The sequence below is a fragment of the Drosophila sulfurigaster genome, chromosome X, assembly GCF_023558435.1.
Source record: "Drosophila sulfurigaster albostrigata strain 15112-1811.04 chromosome X, ASM2355843v2, whole genome shotgun sequence".
Classification (NCBI taxonomy): domain Eukaryota; kingdom Metazoa; phylum Arthropoda; class Insecta; order Diptera; family Drosophilidae; genus Drosophila; species Drosophila sulfurigaster.
The window spans coordinates 32,744,668-32,764,628 of record NC_084885.1 but is presented as its reverse complement, the minus strand read 5'-3'; the positions used below and the strand labels follow the sequence as shown (position 1 = coordinate 32,764,628).

Here is a 19,961-nt window from a genome sequence, read left to right as displayed (position 1 = left end):
ATTTCTATTATATATCATTAATAAACATCGATATGCATGCCTTTATTCCTAAATGGTATAAAATACTGTCAATTTTTATCATAAATTCTCAATTTGTCCTGTTTTTCTAAAATTTCTGAATTCACAACCCTTATAAGTTATGGCGCTCTTTTCAGTTTTGGTGTTTTGGTATATACAGATATACCGTTTAAGCATATATTTTAGAAATGTTGCTTGTGTCACCTCGGCAAATAAAATAACTTTAAGAAAGCTCGTTTTTTTAACAAAAAGGCTGAATTTTTCTAAAGAAAAATCTTTCAATAATGTGTACATTTGCATTATTATTATTAACATCGATTTTTACCATTAAAAAATCGATGTTTTCAAAATTTTTAAAGACATCGATGAACCGATAGTGACACCGATATTTTTCCACCTCTATCACACACACATCGCTACATAAAATGCGAAAAAACGGAATCGCGGAGAACTGTAACGCGGAAAAGTACATTAAAAAGATTCGTTTCTCGTGTTCGTGTTTTTTTTTTGCTTCGCTCAACAACACACAAGATTTGATTGCCAAATAATCTCTGCTTTTTAGTTGATAAATACAAAAAACGCGTTGTAAGAAGCAGTGCTAGATGAAGGAATAAGAAAATGAGACGTCGCGCTCATGCAAAGTAGAAGAAAAAGAAGGCACATACACACATACAAACATACATACATACGCACGCACGTCGTCTTTGCGAAGGAATATATGTATCTACATATGCATATGGATGTATGAGTGTGCGCTGGTGCTGGTGTTGTGCGGTCGCGCTTGTGTGTATGTGTGAGTGTGTGTGTACGTGCGTGCGTTAGCAGCAGCAGCAGCTACTATTGGCAGAGCAGCAGCAGAGCGCGTCTGACTGACTCCATGAGAAGAAGGGGGTGAGAGGACGACAAGAACGACGGCAGCAGTGTTTGAGCGTAACGTTTGAGAATAACGTTAAAAATGAACTGGCACAGCCGACCGCAACCACAACAACAACTACACCATAAACGCCAAAGTACGTACGATGTTCTACTACGGCTATTACTGTGATATTTGGATTTAAAAAGCCAACAAGCCGTCGAAGCGTCTTTCTGGTTTTGTCTTTTCTGCCTCTGCTCGAAGCGAAACAAAAAATAAGAGAAAGAAAAAAAATAGCAGAGTTATCGAAGAAGCGCAACAGCAACAGACAAAGCGGCATCATCCAGGGCCGTCGAAAGAAGCAGCCAGAAACAGCAGCAGCAGCAATCGCAAGCACCTCAGTGAATATTATTAAAGGTACATACATTCGTACATTCGTGTATATGTGTATATGTTATGTGTTGTGTGTGATAGGCGCCGCCATTTTCCGTGTGATCCATGTAACAAGCTGAAAGAAAAAACCTGGACCTAGGGTTGGCAATGCACGTCCACGAAAACGAAACGAGCCGTGTCTGCGGCTTATAATAGCTGAATAGCAAGCAAGTTCGTTGCTGTGCAGCATCTACATTAAGCCGCAAAAGCGTTAATAAAACGTATTTAAATTTGCTCATACTCGCGATCGCAAACTGGACAATGTTTATTGCTAAATAATATTTGACAACCCTGCAACCTTTTTCTTTGTTGACATTTTTGTTTGTGTGAGTTTGCACATGTGTGTGTGTCTGTGCTTTGAATGTGTATGTGTAGCGACGACGGTGCTGCCACTAGTGTGCAATGTGTTTTGTGTGCAAAAAATAAACAAAACAAAAAAAAAATTAATAACGAAACCTAGCGAAAGTAGTGTGAATTGTAGATTTGTGATTTATACAAAGCAACAAAAACAAAAAGCTCGACTAATTTATTGAATTGTACTTTTGGCCCAAAGTGGCAACCTTGCGCAGGTCACTCTCATTTTATTTCGAATGTGTGCGCATGAGTGCATAGTAGAATGCCTCTCTTTCGCACTTGCAAGCGTGAATGCATGTGTGCGTGTGCTTGTGTGTCGCTCGTCTAGCAAAACAGCTGAGAACTGCTGCAGCTTTTGGGCAGCAAGCGAACACATACAAACATGCATACAGTTCGCACACACACACACACACATCCGTACACCCATGCAGAAACGTATGTATATTTGTATTTGCAATTATTGCAACCGTAGACAAGCAGGGAATGTACTGCTACAACAAAGCCGCTAGCTGCTGTTGAATTTTTTTCTTTTGTAAGTTTATACTCATGTGTGTGTGTGTGTGAGTTTGCTTTGCGACATTAACCAAAAAGAAAAATGAGATTAATTTAGCGTCAATTTTTTTTGTTCTTCAATCAAACCAAAAAGTGTATGTATTAGTCGCTAGTTTTATTACACATGTGCTTCCATGTTAATTGATTTTTATTTCGCACGTGCATGCGTGCAAAGAGAGCGGTTAGAAAGACCCGAGTGAGTGTGTGGACGAGAGAGACAGAGAGAGGGAGAGAAGCGAGTGAACGCGTGCCGACTGTCGACCTCGCATCTTTTTCTCTTCCTTCCCACTCCCACCCACAACAAGGCAGCAGCAGCAGCGAAGCCATAAAATAATTTTCAAATCAAGTTGAATGTGCCAATTGCATTTTATTACTTATTTAAATGGCTGCATGTGTATCTATCCTATCTGTTGAAGAGTTATTCGCGTTTCTTTGTGCATTTATTAGGCCGTCGTCGTACTTCTGCCTTACACAAATTGTATACGCTTATCATTTATCAGCGGCGTCAGCAGAAACAACTTTTGCTTTTGGAGAGCTTTTTCGTAGTTGTATTTGTATTTGTGTGTGCTTGCGAATATTCTACTGAATGCTTGAAAATTAGTGTTGCCATCTCGTTTACTTCTGTATATGCAAATAGAACACAGTTTAATATTGTATTCGTTATGATGTAGCATTGCAATATAATTTCTTTTATTTTATGTGTTGCATATGAATGTGTCCAATTACAAAAGAGAAAAGAAAAAACACATTAAGCTTGAATACGAGGTGCAGACAGTATTCACTTGCACTCTTTCTATCTTGTTCACTCTCACTTGCGCAGTAAACAAGCAAGTTGCCATATCATCAAAACAATTGCATGCATGCAAAAAATATATACACAAAAATACCAAAACAATGGAGAAGCTCAAGCTAGTATTTTAAATGGTCACATTCAGATTTGAAAGTCTCGAGTTTTTTGAGTCTCTTGTCAAACAAAGCAGTTTTGTAATAATTTGTATTACTTGCTGGTATTTTGCAGACTGCAGACAGAATGGTCGTCGGCTCGAATCACACGCGGCGCAGTGAAACTGCCGGCAGATTTACAAACAGCAGCAGCGGCGGCAATAGCAACGGAAATAGCAGCAGCAGCAACAACAACGCCACCAGCGCAACGTCTTCAATTGCAACTGCATCCTCAACGACGACGGCGGCGGCAGCAGCAGCGACGACGTCGTCAATGTCACATAACAACAACAACAACAATAATAATAATAATAACAACAACAACAACAAAAGCCAAAACGCAACTCACAGCACACTCAACAACAACAACAACAGCTCACATCAGCAACATCAACAGCAGCAGCAGCAGCAACATCATAACAATCATCATCATCATCATTACCAGACGCTGCCAACGAACGCGTCGTCACATCAAAGCACTGGAACTACAACCGCATCTGCAACAGCATCAGCAACAGCTGGATCGGGATCGGGATCTGGATCATCAACGCATGGCAGCCTCAATGGCAGTTGCAATGGGGGCGCCGTCAGTCGATTGTCTCAGTCGACAGGAATGTCGCCTCGCGAGCTATCGGAGAACGATGATTTGGCCACATCGCTGATTCTGGATCCTCATTTGGGCTTCCAGACGCACAAGATGAACATACGCTTCCGGCCCCTTAAAATGGACACACAGCAGCTCAAGTCGATTGTCGACGAGTTTATACGGACGCAAAACTATGATGTGGCCATACAGCGGATCTATGATGGGCCCTGGATACCGCGACATCTCAAGAATAAGAACAAAATTGCCACCAAGCGATTGCATGATCATGTTAGTATGATTTCCATGTTAAGAGTCGGTTTATTCAAGGTTTATCTGTAAGCTTTAACTTACCTATGTGGGAGATAAAGTTCTAGTCAACTCTATATTAAGATGCATCAGAAAAGACAATAAGTTTAAGCTATAATTAGGTCTAAGCAATGTTAGTATAACTTCTAAGCTAAAAGTCAGTTACTCAGTCGGTTTATTAGAGGCTTATCTGTAAGTTAACACTTACTTATGTGAGAGATAAACCTCTGGTTAACAATTTATAGCCTCAATAGGAATTGTAACTGGACTATAAATGTATTCTATCTATAAGCTTAAGCTTCAACTTGAGCATAAGAAATCGGCAGAGTTAGAATGACTTCCAAGTTAGCAGTCGGTTTATGTGTAAGTTAACACTTAAACATGTGAGAGATAACCTCTAGGGTTCGATAGGAAGATGATCCAGTCACATTTTAGCTGGACAATAAATTGATTCTAGTTATATTCGTAATTAAGTTTAAGCGTGTAACTTTAACAATAACTTGTGAACACTTTACTCATCCTTCTCTCTCTCTTTCTCTGCCTCTCTCTGTCCCTCTCTAGATTGTGCGGTATTTGCGCGTGTTCGACAAGGACAGCGGCTTTGCCATCGAGGCGTGTTATCGTTATTCGCTCGAAGAGCAACGCGGCGCCAAGATTAGCTCAACGAAACGCTGGTCCAAGAATGAGAAAATCGAATGCCTCGTCGGCTGCATCGCGGAACTAAGCGAAGCCGAGGAGGCAGCCCTCTTGCATTCGGGCAAAAATGATTTCTCTGTGATGTACAGCTGCCGGAAGAATTGCGCCCAACTGTGGCTGGGCCCAGCCGCGTATATCAATCACGATTGCCGGGCCAACTGCAAGTTTCTGGCCACCGGGCGGGACACGGCGTGCGTGAAAGTGTTGAGGGACATTGAGGTGGGCGAGGAGATCACCTGCTTCTATGGCGAGGACTTTTTCGGGGACAGCAATCGGTATTGCGAGTGCGAGACATGCGAGAGACGCGGCACCGGCGCCTTTGCCGGCAAACATTCGGCCAATCATCTGAACGAAGCAGCGATGCTGGGACTGAGCAACGGATTGGGATTGGGATTGATGGGCGCTGCCGGCGGCGCCAACGGGGGCGGATATCGTTTGCGGGAGACGGACAATCGCATCAATCGGATCAAGAGTCGTGCGAACAGCACCAACAGCACCTCGAACAGCAACAGCAATGACAGCAGCAACAATGGGACAACAACTGGCGGAGTAGCGGGAGCGGGAGCGGGGGCAACACAACCAGCAACAGCAGCGGGAGGAGGAGGAGGAATCGGAGCAGTGGCTGCTCCTGCTGCTGCTGCGGCTGGAGCAGGAGGAGGCGCAGGCGGAGGACGTCCTAAGAGCAGCAGCCTAGAGCTAAGCGCTGTCGCCTTGATGGACAAGAAGCTCCCCAATGTGGTTGTCTCGCCGCTGACGATGAAAGAGTTGCGCCAAAAAGGAATGACAAAGTACGATGCCGAAATGATCATCGCGAATGCTGCTTACCATCAGCAGCAACATCATCCACATCCACATCCACATGCACATCACCTGCCACACACAGCAGCAGCAGCAACGGGGGGGAGCACAAATGCCGAGGCTGCCACACAGGCAACAGCCATGCAGAAGCCACAAGCTGCGGCCGAGTTGCTCAACAACAACAATCAACGCGGAGCGTCGATGAATGTGCGCAAATCAATGCGGGTGAACAGCACCAGCAGCAGCATATCGACAGCCTCCACGGACGAGCCGTTGGCCAGCTACAACAGCAGTGGAAGTGTGGCAGCAACCACAACAACTACGACTGCAGCGGCAACAACCACAATTGCAGCAGCAGCCACAACTGTTGTGGGACATGCTAAGGCGCCTGTGGTCTTGATGCCGCGTTACAAACCAGCAGCAGCCGCTCTACAACAACAACAACAGCAGCAGCAGCAGCGTCAGCAACAGCGACAATTGCGACGCAGCGAGCGACAAACGCAGCGACAAAAGGCATCGGACAGCGGCCAAATGTTGGGGAAATATTTAACGGACAGCGAAAGTAGCGATACGGATTTCCAGCAGCTGCAGCAACAACACAAGGTTTTTCTATGCAGCGAGCTAAGCGCCGACACAACAGCAGCAACCACAACAACAGCAACCACAGCAGCAGCAGCAGCAACTGCATCGGATAAGCGTGTGACGCGCAACAGCGCTGGACGAGCTGCAGCGGCAGCAGCAGCAGCAACAGCCACTACAACAACAGCATCAACAACATCAGCAACCATAACTGCCCATAACAACAACAGCAGCAACATTAAAACAACGATTACAAATTGTAATAATTTAAATAATAGTAATAGCTGTAGAAATAATCTTAGCAGTAGATTTAGTGAACGCAAACTGAAGCCAGCAGCAAGCGAGCCGGCAGCAGCAGCAGCAGCAACAACGCTGGGTGAACAACAACCACAACAACAACAACAACAACAGCAGCAGCAGCAGGCAACGACAGCAACAGCAACACGCAGTCGGAGCAACAGTCCCGCCTACAAGAAGAACCTCATGGCTAGCTTTGAGCAAGCAACAACTGGCGACGCAGCAACCACAACATCAGCAACCACAACAACAAAGCGACAGGCGGCAGCAACTGTTGATCCAATCGAACCGGGCAAACACAAACGCAGCCGTCGAGCTGCAGCTTTGGCAGCTGCTCAACATATTCACTGTGAAGCCGTTGGCAGCGTTTCCCAACGCAAGCGACAACAGCAGCAGCAGCAACCACAACAGCAGCAGCAGCAACAACACGCAACAGCAGCAGCAGCGACCACAGCAACGACAGCAATCAGCAGCAGCGCTGTGGAGCCGCTGCTCAAGACACCGGAGCGACGATTGAAGCTAACGTTGCGGATGAAACGTTCGCCCATCCTCGACGAAGTCTTTGAACTGGGGACGAGTCTCCACAGCAGCCACAGCGAGGAGCGGGGACAACATGCGCTGCACAACGGCGGCAGCCACAACAGTCGAGCGGGCAATGCGGTGGCCAGCAGCGGCCACAGTGGCAGCAGCCACAGCGGCAGCAGCCACAATGTGGCACGCAACAGTTGCAGCGGTGGCAACCACAACAACAACAATGCAACAAGCAGCAGCACAACTGGAGTTGAGTATGAAATACTGCGCATGGAAGGCATCTCAGAGCATGGCAACGATGATGATGAAGAGGAGGAGGAAGACGACGACGAGGACGATGATGAAGAGGGAGAGGGAGATGAGGAGGAGGAAGATGACGACGACGAAGAGGATGAAGAGGAGGAAGAGCTTGATGTAGAGGAGGAAGATGCGGAAGCGGAAGTTGAAGCTGAAGCAGAGCCAGCAATCGAAGCCTCCGAGTGGCGATACAAGGAGAAAACGCGTCGCACTCGGCGTTCGGCAGCAGCAGCAACAACAGCAGCAACTAGCAGCAGCAGCAGCAGCAACAACAACTGCAACAGCATCTATGGCACGCCACAAAAGAAGCGACTGCGCTTGATCTTTGGCAACGAGTCGCACACGATAGACATTCCACCAACCAACACGACGACAACCACAACAACAGCAGCAACAGCGATGACAGCCACATCAGCAGTGGGAAGCACAGCATCAGCCACAGCTGCAGCTGGCAGCAGCAGCGGCATCGATGAGCTCAACAGCAGCAGCAACGCCGACAACGAATCCTTTAATGCATCGTATGCGAGCAGCAGCAGCATCAACACATCATCGCTTAACAGCAGCACGACAGCTGAGTCGCCAGCAGCTGCAGCAACAGCAGCAGCCACGACAACGGCAACATCATCCACATCGACGTCGACAGCAACTGCAACTCGATTGCCAGCAACAGCCACAACAGCAGCAGCAGCAGATTCACCCACATCAACAACATCTTCGAGTGTTGGCTCATTTCAATCGGCTTGCACTTCCACCACCAATTTCTTTACTCGTTCCAAGTCACCGCTGAACGGAAGTCGCAGCAACAGCAACAACTACATGGCCTACTACCAACAACAGCAGCAGCAACATCAACAGCAACATCAACAGCAACAGCTCAACAAGTTTGGCAAACGCAGCGCAGATCAAGCTCAAGCAGCTGTTGTCAGCAGCAGCAGTGGCAATGGCAACAGCAACAGCAGTCACATCAGCAACAACAGCAACAACAACAACTGCAACAGCAACATTACAAGCAGCAGCAGCAGCAATGGCGCCACAGGAGCACCGAGCAGTGTTTCCAGTTCGCACACATTTTTGCCACAAGCGTTAACCATGATGCCGAAGCATACTTTTGGCACTTGCGCGCTTCTGGCGCCAACCAGCTTTGCCAATCTGCAACACCAGCAGCAGCAACCACAGCAGCAGCAGCAGCAACATCAAATAAAGCTGGTAGCTGCCGCTTCCTCCTCCTCATCGTCATCATCCTCCTCCTCTTCGCCTATTGTTGCAGAGCAACAGCAGCAGCAACAACAACAGCAGCAGCAACCATCGTCTTCATCGCCACAGCAGCAGCAACATCATCTCCACCACCACCATCATCATCATCACCATCATCACAAGCAGCAGCAGCAGCAACAACAACAACAGCAGCAACATAGCAACAAATAACCAACGACTGATCTCTACGCGTATTGACTGCGCTGCTGCCATTGCCAACAACAGCAACAACAAGAACAACAACAACAAACGACAGCAACAACAACAACAACAAGTCTGCCGCCTGCCCTTGCTTGCTGCTAGCTACAGTACGCCCCCCTCTCCCTGTTCCGCCCACTTAAGTTTGCTAGTGTGCGACACACACACACATACACTCTTTCTCTGTCTGTCTATAAATCTTACATTACATTGACGCAGTCTGGCAACACCGTCACTCTCGTGTTCTTTCTTTGTCCTGTCCAAATGCCATTCAATCGGGTGGGTGGGGGAGAAAGAAGCAGAAAAAGAACAATAACTACCAACAACGTCTTTTGTAAATGCAAACTTTGATTACAAATTTCTTTTTTTTTTTTGCTTTTCTTTCTATTTTTCTCTCTCTTTCCCGCTCTCTCTCCTTTTCTTTCTTTTTGCCATTTCAGATGGATATTTAAAGCATAAAAGTAGCAAAAAAGCGAATATTATACATTATGATGTTGCAGGTGGTGGTCATGATGATGATGATGATGATGAGGATAAAGATTATGATGAGAATGAAGTTGAGATTAATATGAATAACAACAACAGCAGCAGCAGCAACAAAAACAACAACAATGCCAATTATAATACTAATAATAATACCAGCAGCAGCAGCAGTAACAGTAACAACCACAAGTTTATAGTTAAAAAGTTAAGAATAGAATTAAAACGCATACAAATCATGTACAGTTAAAAGAAAATCAAATGATCGTAACGTTTAAGTGAGACAACAACAACAACAAGAACAACTACAGCAGCAGCAGCAGTAACAGCAACAAAACAAAACAAAATGGCTGTCGCACTTGCGCAGCCCTGATTACAAGCAGAGCAGCAGCAGATAACAACAACAACACAGCAAGGAACATTAGAATTGCCATTAATTGAGCGAACGGGAGAACAGGACGACAACAACTAACTCTCTCTTTGTCTCTCTCTTGTAAAAACGTTAAAAACAAAAATTAAAACGATAAACGTTAATCACAAACAAAAATAAAATAACACAAAAAATAAATATTCTAAATGCAATGCACACACACATACAGCCACTTACTCACACACACACACAGACAGACAGACACAAACGCAATTAGCAGCGGTTTTAGACGCCTTACAACTAAAGTTAAATTTATAAACAAACAAATAAAAGAATATAAATATATATATGGATATGTGTATATGAAGATGCGATAAAATAGAAAAACAAACAAATTAGTGAGCGAGGAAATTACAATTACAAATGAAAGAGCAACAAAAACAAATAGTAAGAAACAAATAACAAAATCAATAGCAAGAAAGCAATATATATAAAAAATGAAATTAAAACAAAAAGAAATCAATTTACACAGCCTAAACAGCATATATATAAATAATATATATTGCAAGCATAGCAAACCAAATTAGATTCACACTACAAATTAACTGTACATAAAACAAAAGCAAAATCTTAACAAAAAAACAAAATATTAAACCTATTTAAATTATAACTAAAAGGATACACATACATATATTTAAAGCAAACAAAAATAAACGCTGCATATTGAACAAAAAGGAAAAAAACACAATATGTTATGATTGGTGTGAAATAAGCGAGGAAATCCAATCAAATATTTATTGCACTTTTTGTATTTGTATTTCTAATGTTTTGTTGTTGCGTTCACCTACACACACACACACACGCATATGGCGGCTGCATGTGTATGTGTGCAAGCATGTTGCGAAGACGAGCAGAAAATTGTGTTAACTTGCAAAAAAAAAAAAACGAAAAAAATAAGCAAATTCATGGTCACACTTTTTTTGTAGTGTTCACTTCGTTAATTTTAGTTTATTTTTAATAATTTAATTTAACATACACCACCACACACACACACACATGCATAGATCATAGTTACACCCATACAGATAAAATGTATTTGAATTTTTTTTGTTTAAGCCTAAGTTTTATGTTAAACTAGCATATGGAATTAGTTATACACAACACATGCGATTAAACATACAGACATCTATATATACATACAATATATATTTACAATACAACAATTATATTAAATATATATACATACATTACCAGCGTATTGATCATCATCATGTTCTTCACTCTTGTTCTTCTTTCTTTCTTTGCCGGTCAGCAAAGGAAATGTGTGCGAGCCACACACACCAATACATGCACAGTTTGAATGAACGCTGCTTTGCAATAAAGCGAGCATTATTGCGAAATTGACTTGTGCTTAAATTCAATAAAAAAAATTCTGGGGAAATAAATGGCTGCACTTGAGGTTGCTAATAATCGAATAACATAAAGAAAGGCCGGTTAAATGCAAAGCATTTTTTTTTATTTAGTTTTTCATTTAGATTTCTACTTTACTGAATAGTAAGTTTCGCATTCAACCTTAAAAATATGTTTTGTGTGGGTGTATGTGTTTTGGTGAGTGTGTGTGTGTGTGAAGTACAATGAGTGGAGACAGCGAATAAATAACTCCCATAACAATGCAATGCAATGCTAGAGGAGAGTGATCAGCGCATCAGTATTTTGTGGGATGGCTGTGCGTTTTCGTCATCATCCAGTTCTTATTAATGTCCATACTTCTGGAAATCCCATTCACGATTGTCGAGCGGGCACACTTGACGCGTCTTCAGCCAACGGGAAATGCAATGGAAGTGGAAGGCATGATTGCAAACGCCCCAGGCCACCGTACACTCCTCGCTAGTTGCCGATGCTTGATTCGCTTGGCACTCGATGCATAGGTCCATGATGTGATTGCGGCAAATGGCGCAATTGTCAACAACGATATCTGTGGAATACATTTTCATTAAATACATTTCAAATTCAACATCAATCTGCAGCAGTGTTGACAACTCAGAGCGAAAACTTGAGGAGATGGCTACAAAAATGGCTAGATTTAGGCTGTTGACTTCGTAAGAAATGCGAAAATCGCTAAAAAGTCAACACTGTTGGTAATGCTTGCTTGCCGCCTTATTAATCACTTTACGACACCTTTCATGCCATTCAAGATGGCGCCGAGTATTATTCTTTATTTTGTTTGTGTACTGCACAACTTACCCCAAGCCCATAGTGCCACTGCATTCCACTGAAATTTGTTTGGAAACAAAAGGAAGAATTTACAAAAATTAGTGACACGCCGCGCCGCCGTGACGATGCAGAAATTGCATAAAATCTTTACTGTTTTTTGATGCCGAATGCGGCAATTTACCTTTTTCACTTCAAATCGTTTCTTTTCGCCCTTACTGCTGCTGGAGGGAACCTCGAATTCTTCCTCGTCAACTTCCATCTTGCGTTTCTTAAAAATTTCCGAATTTCGTCGATTCCGCACAAAGTCAGCAATTAGAGGTGGTGTGATATTATAATAGTAGTGGAGCCCGATGAATTATTTTTTTTATCGATTTTCAGTATGTCAAACATCGATAAAAACAATTGTATAATTTCGCTTATTTTTGATTTTATCGAACCAATTTTTCTATTTTTATTTTATCGAATAGATAACGTGATTTGGAAGAAAATAATTGCAGCGAGTGCATTATTGTACATTTTATTTCATAATATAGATTTGTTTTTTGTTTTATGTGGTTAAATCACCTTCAAAAGCTGTTTGCTACAACCGTAGTGAACGTAAACAATACAGCTAGTATATTTTGTGATAATAAAATACCTCTGTTTATTTTTGTAGTCAGGTCATACTGAGGTCCAAGCCAACATTGATTGCGCAGTAGTGTGAAATAGCTGCACGTGTTTTTTGTTATTCTGCAATTGGAATTGCATTTATTCTCAAATTGAACAACAATCGGTTGTCGGTGTCAATCAAGAATGGAGCACGTCGATTACGCCGGCGTCAGCCCATTAGGTGCCACAAGCAGCATCAGCGGGAGTGCGAGCACTGCAATGATTCTGTGCTGTGAATGTGGCGTCGCCATTCAACCAAATCCGGCCAATATGTGCGTCACCTGTCTGCGCAATCACGTCGACATCACAGAGAACATACCCAAGCAGGCGGTGCTGCATTTCTGTCGCAACTGCGAACGCTATCTGCAGCCGCCCAACGAATGGATTCAAGCCTCGCTCGAGTCCCGTGAACTGCTCGCCGTTTGCCTCAAGAAGCTGAAGGGCTTGAAGGATGTGAAGCTCGTGGACGCTGGATTCATTTGGACCGAGCAGCACTCGAAGCGCATCAAAGTGAAGCTGACCGTGCATGGCGAAATCTCTGGCGGCACAGTGCTGCAGCAAGTGTTCATCGTGGAGTTCACGGTGCAGAATCAAATGTGCAACGATTGCCATCGCACCGAGGCGAAAGACTTTTGGCGCTGCCTCGTTCAGGTGCGCCAGCGGGCGGAGAACAAGAAGACCTTCTATTATCTCGAGCAGTTGGTGCTCAAGTACAAGGCCCACGAGAATACGCTGGGCATTAAGCCGGAGCACGGTGGCCTCGACTTCTTCTATGCGAGCGAGAATCATGCGCGTCGTATGGTCGATTTCCTGCAGACAATGGTGCCCGCCAAGGTGACCACATCGAAGCGTCTCATTTCCCATGATATACACAGTAACAACTACAACTACAAATACAATTGGTCGGTGGAGATTGCGCCGGTGTCCAAGGACAGCGCCGTTTGCCTGAGCAAGAAGCTGCGTCAACAGTTGGGTAACATTTCGCCTATTTGCCTCGTGAATCGCGTGTCCAGCAGCATTCATCTGATTGATCCACTGACCGCCCAAATAGCTGAGATACAATCACAGGTCTATTTCCGCGCCCCGTTCGAGGCAATCTGCAATCCGAAGCAGCTGGTCGAGTATGTGGTCATGGACATTGAGCTGATACACGAAAAGGATCGCAAGAGCTATCCCGGCCAGGGCAGCGTCTCCTTCAAGCACGCCCTCTGTGACATTTGGCTGGTGCGTGCCTCCGAATTGGGCATCGCCGAGAATAACATTCATACACGCTCCCATCTGGGGCATCTGCTCAAGGTGGGCGACTCCGTGCTGGGCTACAACACCGGCGAGGCGAACATCAACGATCCCGAGTTTGATAAACTGTCTGCGGACCTGATACCCGATGTCGTCCTGGTGCGCAAGCATTACGATCGCCAGACGCGTCTCAGCCAGCGTCTGTGGAAGCTGAAGCATCTGGCGGATGAGGCGACGGATGAGCGCAGCAAGCACGACTATCACGAGTTCCTCGACGACATCGAGGAGAACGCGGACATTCGTGGCCAGATCAATGTCTATCGCGACACCAAAAAGCAGCTGCCAACTGTCGCTGAGTCGACGGCGGATGTGCCGCAGATAACGCTCGAGGAGATGCTGGAGGATCTGACACTCGAGTGTGCTGATGATGAGATGGGCGATGGAGATGGCTATGGCGACGGCGAGGGTGTTGGCGAAGCGGAGCCACAATTGTAGTACGCTTTTTTTTAATTATTTATGTATTTCCTATGTACATATTCGCACAATAAAAACAAATTGAAAATGCTTTAAAGTATATGTAAATTGTGTTGGACCTACCCATCTTGAATGCGGTATTAATCTGAAAATATACCAAAAATACTAAGATGTACCATAGGCTATATTTGGTATATTGATGTAGTACTACATTGAAAAGAAAATGATATCTCCATCTTTAATAGTCTCTCAGATCTGACAGACGGATATGGCCGTTTAGTCCGTGATATAGAATATATACACTTTATAGGATCGGAGATATCTTCTTCTGCCTGTTACGTACATTTCATGGAGGCACAAAGTCATAATACCCTTCTACCCTATGGAAAGCGGGTATACATATTGATATTGAAACTTCTTGTAATTCTGGAATGTAGTTGAACTCTTTCCGATTGTATTATACATTTATTTTACATTAAGGCTTAACAGACATTTGGATATCTTGGGAGTTGCTCCTCTCCTCCTCTCACTCACTCACCCTCCCACCCACACACACACACATGCACACACATAAATAAGTGCTTAATACATAAACAATTCGGCTAACAGAATAACAAAAGATTTGCAAGACAGCGAAAGAAGGACAGACAGACAGACAGAGAGAGAGAGAGAGAGAGAGGGAGATTGGGAGTTGCATCCACACATAACAACGGATTAGCTATTGGTTTGACACTCTAAGAGAGGCCCAGTTTGGGTTTCTCCTTGAAGAAGTAGACATCGTCGCAGTCACAGTGCTGTGTCGCCTCCTCCGCTGCCTCCCACTCGGTCAGGACACGCTGCACCACGGGCAAGATGTGTTTCCGCGTCGCCTGCACGTTCAGCTGCCGCATGAAGCATCCGCCCATGAAGCTGCTGTCGGCGGCATGCGGCTGCAGTTGCAGGGCTGGCGACTGACAATCCAACAGAGCACGACGCACTCGCTCCAGGAGTGGACAGGGCGGCGAAAGCGGAATGAGTGCCACATCACGTTGCACCTGCCCCGTGCCTGGTGCCACAAACATGCCCAGGATGATCAACAGTTGCGAGTCGCCGGCAAACTGTCGGATGGCCAACTCCGCATCCGGCAGCTCGATGAAGTCGCGCACCAACATCGGCAGCCCGGCGAGCGGGAGATTGTTGCGCTGCGTCCGCAGCTGCTTGGCATCCTTACGCAGGACCTCAGCCAGGGACAGTTGACTGATGTCTGCGCGTGCTGCCACCAGCTCCTCGAAGAGCTGAAGACGCTGCAGCTGCACATCTTCATCATCGTCAACAGTTGTCTCGGTGCCTTGTTGTTGCTGCTGTTCCAGCAGCTCCACCATGGCCAGATCGCGGGCACAGAAACGACGCGCGGCGGGCGAAAAGTTGATGGTGTCCAGCACAATGGTGGCATGCAACAGGCGGCTGACGCAACTGGAACGTGGCTGCTCCTCGGCCAAATAGCGCTCGGCCACTAGCGTGGCACAGGAGCCAACCTCGGGCTCAATGTGACGCACACAGTGTGTGGGCAGGAGCTGCAGCACTGGATGCTGCTTGTCCAGTGGCCGATGATCCAGGATCTCGCTCACCAACGGCGCCAAGCTGCTGCTGCTCACATGATGATCCACGAGTATGACGCTGATGTCGCTGCGCAGCTGCTCCGGCAAATCGTCGCGAAACAACAGCAACTGGGCATCGATCTCGCACTTGTTGAGCATGTGACGCACCTCCGTCTTGAGGGGATAATCAATGCGCGGTATATTGAGGACGGGCAGAAAGTCGTGCTCCTGCTGTCGTTGCGCATAGATGAAAGCCAGTGTCAGGGCGGAGACGGCGGAGTCCAGATCGCATGATTCGTTGCCCAGCACAATGTGCAGTTTCCTCAAATTTGTTTCACTTCCTGTTGCCTTCTCAGCTTGCAGATACTATTGGGAGTGCAACAGAGTGCGAGAAAGAGAGAGAGGGGGTGAGTGAGTGAGAGTGAGTAGAGAAGCCATATGAGTAAAGCCCAGAAGCTGGCTGGCAGGAATAAAACACACACGCACACAAACGTTGCACTTACGCGGCCAAGCGTGGAGCGCGCTTGCATCAAAAAGCGCAGGAAACACATTATCCCCGGGAAAGTCACATGAAATAATAAAAACAACAATCGGGGCAAAAGGAATGCGATGCGATGCAATGCGATGCGAAAGCTACAGTTGTCACTTGCTAATCGAGTACACACTCGATTGGCAAAAGCCCACAGCACTTATCGATAATGATTAAGATGGCACAGTTCACTAGTCAAACACAAATCATTTGTTCTCATTTGTTTTACAGAAAAGTTGCAAGAAATGTATATTATTTAAATGTGGTAACCGTTAAATTCAACTGTATTTTCGATAGACAATTTATCGCTGTGGCGCTTGTCGCTTCAAATATGCATTCGATATAAACACGCAGCTCCAAGGCAACCAGAAAAATGCAAGCAAACTTTGAGCCTGATCCAAATCCATTACTGTCAGGCTGTATAAAAAAAAATATTAAATTACAGCATATCTTACATGCATGTTGAACGTGTAGTTGAAAATAGTTTACTTTTTGAATGTAGCGCTCAACTTATCGATGACATGCGGCATTTGAAGCTACAGTGCGATACAATAACAACGCGTGTAATCGATAGTTAGTTTTAGCCATCCCTTCATTTCAATTAAACGGCGTTTTTGTGCGCGTCACATTAGAAGTTATCCCAACTTGTATTTCTAAATCAACAATTTACCCCCTTGCGCCACCTCCTGCGCCGCTGCGGTTCGTGGTCGAGTTTCACCAGTTGCCCACACAAAAGAATACAATATGGATACGCCGCGTCGCAAACTGCGCAACCTGCACATGGAGAACGTGCAAAACAATAGCACACCAATCAGAATACCGCCATCGCCAATGCTGAAGACACTGGGACATGGCACCGGTGTCAGTGTATATCGCCTGGACAGGTCACCCAAGCATGGACAGATCCGTTCGCCGTGGGCGGTCAAACGTATAACACAGCGCACCCGGGCCAAAAAAGAGATGGTCTATAATGAGCGCATCGTGCACGAAGCAGCCATCTTGCGGTGAGTCCTCCAAAGGTCCAACACATGTGTATGAATGTCTGTGTGTGTGTGTGTGTGTGTGTGTATTTTCAACAATTGCTGTGTACACACGCACACACACATTCACACACGTGGGCGAGCCGGTGGCGGTGGCTGGCTGCGTTTGTTGTGTGCGTGTGTGCTTGTGTGAGCCTTGCATGCGTGTAAGGCTGCTGCGTCTCATGTGTGTGTGCGTGCATTTGGTGTACATAATTCCGTTATACACACAGCACAATTGTATTTGATCTGCTGACAACGTCGCTGATTGCCAGCTGAACTTGATCGCTTACCTTACTTCCTTTATCCCGTTTATCACTTGAACTGTTCTTCTACTTACATATATAATATTCACTTATTTGTTGCAGCAAACTCAATCATCCCAATATTGTGGGCTTTCGTGGGGTCATCAAGACGCCGGAGGGCATCGATACGCTGGCTTTGGAAATGTGCAGCACTTCGCTAGGCTCCATTTTGGAGGAGCGTCACGATGAGGATCTCGGCCCCTTGCCCGCCAAACACACCTTCAAAATGATCATGGACATTGCGCATGCCCTCGACTTTTTGCACTGTGAGGCGCGTCTGCTGCACGGTGATCTCAAGTCTTTCAATGTCCTGGTCAAGGGTGAATTTGAAATCTGTAAACTCTGCGATTTTGGCGTCACACTGCCGTTGGACGAGAATGGCGAAATCAGTTTTCAAAAGAATCCCCATCTACAGTATGTGGGTAAGTCGTCCTCTCATTTGACTGTTCTTATTGTTCAATTAAGAATCAATAATTTAGAATAATTCGGTAAATCAAAATTAGTATCCATAATTGTTGTTAATGTTTTCTTCAAGTGAAGAATTTGCTTGTAATTCTCTCTCAAAACAAAGACTATGGAACAAATGCTGAATTGTTTTATACCATTTTGCAGGCACAACGATTTGGTCGCCGCCAGAGATTATCGATGAAGTGGAGATTATTGACAGCAAAGCTGACATCTTCAGCTTCGGCCTTATCATATATGAGACATTGGCTCTGGTGCCGCCACACACACTGGAACTGGACGCCGCCTTTAATAGCAGCAACAATACCATGGACATGGACAGCTCACAGGAACTGCCGCAACGCAAACAGCTCAGCTATGGCAACGATGATAGTCTAACAGCGACGACGACGACGTCAAAGGACACAACACCAGCTGAAGAGAGCATCGATGAGGATGATGATGGAGATGGAGATGGTGATGGTGATGGCGATGGTGATACAGATACAGATGCAGATGAGGATGACACCAAAGAGAATGACATTTCTGATTATTCGATGACACACCTCGAGCAAGCGTATGGCACACGTCCACCACTGCCGGTTGCCTTCCAGCTCAGCGACGATTACAATTGCATTGTGGAGTTGTTCTATTTGTGCACCAATGCTTTGAGCGAGGATCGACCCGCTGCTCGGACCATTTGGCAGTGCTTCGAGAACAATGCAGCCAATGTGGCCACCGCATGCGATGTCTCCAGCGATTAAACGCTATAACTATAATTATAAATCTATGTATAAGTTCATTATGCGCGTGTACAGTATGTGGCCAACAAACAAAAACTAATTCGTAATCTCTCTCTGATTCTCTCTTAACTGCATCTCTCTATCTCGAAAATTTCTATCTCTGTGTACCTAAAAAACCAAAAACAATTCGCTGTAAAAACCAAAATGACGATTGATCGCATGCCAAGCCAAACTAAAAACAGTACGTAACATAACTCTAAACATTCAATTGAACTTGAATTCAAATCTGTATTAAAAACAAAACAAAAACATTTCAATTTAGTTATAAATCCTAAAGCATATAACAAACTATTCCATGTATTCCTTATATATTATATACATATGTATGAAAATAGCTAAAACGAAAACTACAACAAAAGTTTGTTCATTTTTTTTTTGTTCATTATTCCAAATATAAACAAATTAGATAAAAACATAAAGCTCGGGTATTATTTATCACTTCTACGAACCACAATAAGCAATGAGTCAACTTTCCCAGACATAAAGTTTACTTAGTGCAAAGATAAACTTACGTTTTCTTTGTCAATTCATGGATTGTATTACAATATCTACGGAACGGAAAAGAAACTTGTAACTTATTCGCCTTCATTTAGAGATATATAGTTACATAAATATCTATATCTTCACCATATCTTGCCTACGATTATAAAGATTGATTCTATCAATTGGCATCAATAAAATATCGGATCGTCTCAGAATCCAAAACTGTGAATTTTTCAGTCTAAGAGACCAAAAAAAAATAGGCCGAAATTGAAAATTCCAGTATAACCCGAGTTCCACAAGGACGATCGGAATGTCCCTTGGTCAGTTGATAGATACGCCAGGACATTCATGAGTTATAGCCTACTTTCTGTACACAAAGAAGTCCTTATATCTCGACTCCTGTAAGGACTTTCGTCCTTTTAGGTATACCAATCGAGTGGTATAGATTATAACTATTTGTGTGCCAAAGGACATGCTGATCGTCCTTCAAATGGGCAAAATAAGGAGGTTTTTATGATTTTTTCCGAAATTTTTCTATATTTCCCCTTAAGAAAAAGTTGAGAATATTTTTGGAAAGGATTTTTTGAAATCCTTGAATGCAGTCTGATAAAGCTATGAAAAGTTAATCCTTTTTCGAAAATAAGGTAATTATACATAAAAAATAATATATCCCCATCATAAATCGA

The 19,961-nt window shown here is 44.5% G+C and overlaps 5 protein-coding genes across 7 annotated transcripts; 3 read left to right on the top strand and 2 right to left on the bottom strand.

The window, feature by feature from the left end:
• Nucleotides 1-431: 431 nt before the first annotated feature.
• On the top strand, nt 432-10,236 carry LOC133847048 (histone-lysine N-methyltransferase Suv4-20). 2 transcript variants are annotated; one of them, XM_062281800.1, is made up of 4 exons: nt 432-1,288; nt 3,228-4,025; nt 4,605-6,375; nt 9,134-10,236. In XM_062281800.1, exons 2-4 carry the CDS (start codon nt 3,240-3,242, stop codon nt 9,421-9,423), a joined length of 2,847 nt encoding a protein of 948 aa, XP_062137784.1. In that variant the 5' UTR covers nt 432-1,288; nt 3,228-3,239; the 3' UTR covers nt 9,424-10,236. The 2 variants fall into 2 exon arrangements, with proteins under 2 accessions (XP_062137784.1, XP_062137783.1); XM_062281799.1 differs by having other exon boundaries at nt 4,605-9,350.
• An 801-nt stretch (nt 10,237-11,037) lies between these two features.
• Nucleotides 11,038-12,100, bottom strand: LOC133848463 (RING-box protein 1A). 2 transcript variants are annotated; one of them, XM_062284028.1, is made up of 3 exons: nt 11,939-12,097; nt 11,788-11,815; nt 11,038-11,518 (listed from the first exon to the last, which is right to left on the bottom strand). In XM_062284028.1, the coding sequence occupies exons 1-3, from the start codon at nt 12,014-12,016 to the stop codon at nt 11,298-11,300; spliced, it is 327 nt and encodes a 108-aa protein (XP_062140012.1). In that variant the 5' UTR covers nt 12,017-12,097; the 3' UTR covers nt 11,038-11,297. The 2 variants fall into 2 exon arrangements, with proteins under 2 accessions (XP_062140012.1, XP_062140011.1); XM_062284027.1 differs by having other exon boundaries at nt 11,788-12,100.
• Nucleotides 12,101-12,431: 331 nt separating this feature from the next.
• Nucleotides 12,432-14,203, top strand: LOC133848092 (60S ribosomal export protein NMD3). Its single transcript, XM_062283483.1, has one exon. The coding sequence runs from the start codon at nt 12,550-12,552 to the stop codon at nt 14,134-14,136; it is 1,587 nt and encodes a 528-aa protein (XP_062139467.1). The 5' UTR covers nt 12,432-12,549; the 3' UTR covers nt 14,137-14,203.
• A 344-nt stretch (nt 14,204-14,547) lies between these two features.
• LOC133847679 (exopolyphosphatase PRUNE1) lies at nt 14,548-16,356 on the bottom strand. Its single transcript, XM_062282860.1, has 2 exons — nt 16,196-16,356; nt 14,548-16,058 (listed from the first exon to the last, which is right to left on the bottom strand). The coding sequence occupies exons 1-2, from the start codon at nt 16,241-16,243 to the stop codon at nt 14,850-14,852; spliced, it is 1,257 nt and encodes a 418-aa protein (XP_062138844.1). The 5' UTR covers nt 16,244-16,356; the 3' UTR covers nt 14,548-14,849.
• Nucleotides 16,357-16,689: 333 nt separating this feature from the next.
• Nucleotides 16,690-18,839, top strand: LOC133847680 (lymphokine-activated killer T-cell-originated protein kinase). Its single transcript, XM_062282861.1, has 3 exons — nt 16,690-17,225; nt 17,609-17,967; nt 18,158-18,839. The coding sequence occupies exons 1-3, from the start codon at nt 16,966-16,968 to the stop codon at nt 18,751-18,753; spliced, it is 1,215 nt and encodes a 404-aa protein (XP_062138845.1). The 5' UTR covers nt 16,690-16,965; the 3' UTR covers nt 18,754-18,839.
• The last annotated feature ends 1,122 nt before the right edge of the window (nt 18,840-19,961 follow it).

Excerpts from the sequence above, each read along its gene's own strand:
- LOC133847680 (XM_062282861.1), top strand. The coding sequence starts at position 16,966 with ATGGATACGCCGCGTCGCAAACTGCGCAACCTGCACATGGAGAACGTG. Across the intron at positions 17,226-17,608 it reads CACGAAGCAGCCATCTTGCG|CAAACTCAATCATCCCAATA; the intron begins GTGAGTCCTCCA and ends TATTTGTTGCAG. Across the intron at positions 17,968-18,157 it reads TCCCCATCTACAGTATGTGG|GCACAACGATTTGGTCGCCG; the intron begins GTAAGTCGTCCT and ends ACCATTTTGCAG.
- LOC133848092 (XM_062283483.1), top strand. The coding sequence starts at position 12,550 with ATGGAGCACGTCGATTACGCCGGCGTCAGCCCATTAGGTGCCACAAGC.
- LOC133848463 (XM_062284027.1), bottom strand. The coding sequence starts at position 12,016 with ATGGAAGTTGACGAGGAAGAATTCGAGGTTCCCTCCAGCAGCAGTAAG. Across the intron at positions 11,519-11,787 it reads AGTGGCACTATGGGCTTGGG|ATATCGTTGTTGACAATTGC; the intron begins GTAAGTTGTGCA and ends TGTATTCCACAG.
- LOC133847679 (XM_062282860.1), bottom strand. The coding sequence starts at position 16,243 with ATGTGTTTCCTGCGCTTTTTGATGCAAGCGCGCTCCACGCTTGGCCGC. Across the intron at positions 16,059-16,195 it reads CGCGCTCCACGCTTGGCCGC|TATCTGCAAGCTGAGAAGGC; the intron begins GTAAGTGCAACG and ends CACTCCCAATAG.
- LOC133847048 (XM_062281799.1), top strand. The coding sequence starts at position 3,240 with ATGGTCGTCGGCTCGAATCACACGCGGCGCAGTGAAACTGCCGGCAGA. Across the intron at positions 4,026-4,604 it reads CCAAGCGATTGCATGATCAT|ATTGTGCGGTATTTGCGCGT; the intron begins GTTAGTATGATT and ends GTCCCTCTCTAG.